Source organism: Charadrius vociferus, unplaced genomic scaffold (genome assembly GCF_000708025.1).
Source record: "Charadrius vociferus isolate BGI_N301 unplaced genomic scaffold, ASM70802v2 scaffold46, whole genome shotgun sequence".
NCBI lineage: Eukaryota > Metazoa > Chordata > Aves > Charadriiformes > Charadriidae > Charadrius > Charadrius vociferus.
In genome coordinates this window covers 832415-833855 of record NW_009648710.1, presented here as the reverse complement: position 1 = coordinate 833855, position 1441 = coordinate 832415, and the positions used below count along the sequence as shown (strand labels likewise).

General features: G+C 55.0%; 1 protein-coding gene across 1 annotated transcript in view; it reads right to left on the bottom strand.

Annotated features, from left to right (window-relative positions):
* Positions 1 to 804: 804 nt before the first annotated feature.
* CLEC19A (C-type lectin domain family 19, member A) overlaps positions 805 to 1441 on the bottom strand; it is an 8259-nt gene continuing 7622 nt past the window's right edge. The window contains exon 5 of the mRNA XM_009886607.1: positions 805 to 884. Coding sequence (XP_009884909.1) covers positions 805 to 884 — 80 coding nt within the window. The remainder of the gene's footprint in view (positions 885 to 1441) is intronic.

The following is a 1441-nucleotide window of genomic DNA, read 5'->3' as shown; positions in this document are numbered from 1 at the left end:
ATAAAAGTACCTCTGTAGTGCCAGTGCAGAACAGGAGAACATCAGCAACGGTTGCAGGAAAAAGCACCATCCCAGTAGAAAACAGAGCTGCACCAAGAGCTGTGAGCTCTCCCCACCCAGGAAAGGTTTGTGAGGGTGGGCTGACCCCCAGCTGGTGTGCATCAGCCCTTCACCCACCTTCCTTCCTAACTCGCTCAGCCCAAAGCAGCCAGGGCCAAACCCTGCCCACCTGCAGCGGGCATGGATGCTGCGATGCTGCAGGGCGCTAAGCAGCCCCATACACCCCGTGTGTGATGTGAGACTCCACGTCCCCCGGGAGTTGCTGCTACTCGAGCACTAGAAAGACAGAGGAGCCTCCACCTGCTGTTTGCCCTTTATTGTAGCGGAGAGAAAAATAACGCACACAAGAGGCATTTTGCATAACTTAACAGAAATAACACTTTTCTTCCACTCTTCACGGATCAATGGGCAAAATAATTTCCTACACAGAGCTATTTTTTTTGTGCTAACAGTTTGGTGTATTGATAAAATCACGGGTTTCCTCTAATACGCTGCAATAGTTGATCTGGAACCCAAAGCTCAGGCTTGGGGACTCCTTTGCTGTTTAACACAGCTCCCGTCGCCGTTTGCCTATGGGGAGGGTGAGTGCTGGGTTGGTCCCTGCAGCGCTCCCAGGAGGAATTTTCACAGCCGGGGTCTGACTGGGAATGCTGAGCAGCTCTGCGGCTCTCACCACCCGTGCCACGTCCCGGCCGCTCTTTTTTTCTGGAGAGGTGACCCAAAATGAGGGGGGCGCGGGCAGCCTCAGTCCAGGGCCAGCGAGGGGATCTTGCAGACGAAGGGGAAGGCTCTGCCACAGGCGTTGTCATTCCAGGAGCGCAGTGCTACCTCCCAAAAACACAAAGCGTTAGCCAGAAAAAGGGCACCAGGAGGTAACCATGCACCGCCCTCAGGACTGGGACCTCCTGCCGTTGCAGGAGGCTTTCCCTGGATGTGCTCCCATTTGGGCTGCTGCCAGCCATGCCCCCTCTCAGAATCCCCATGCCTGTCCTGGGGATGCTGATGGGGAAGCCTGGCCCCAGCGCAAACACAGGAGCAGGGAGGCTGCTGCAAACGCATCCCCGTACCACACAAAATATCACCAGGTCACCCGTGGATGTGGTGGTCAGGTATGTCCATGAGGTCTGGATACACCTGAGTGGTCTCACTGGCAATGAGGGTGGGAGGTGAGATTTTTGCACAAGCAGGAACTCCCCTGCTTCAGCAAGAACCCTCTGGTTGCAGTTAGGGAGGGGAAAGCTGGCAAACCAAAGGGTGTTTCCAGGGGCTGCATGTGGGAGGGGAAATCAGAAACTTTGACCTTTGGCTAAATTCAGTAATTCTTCAAAGTGGGTGATGCTGTCCTCCTGCTACTGCTATGGGAGAGTGAGATGGGCTGTGA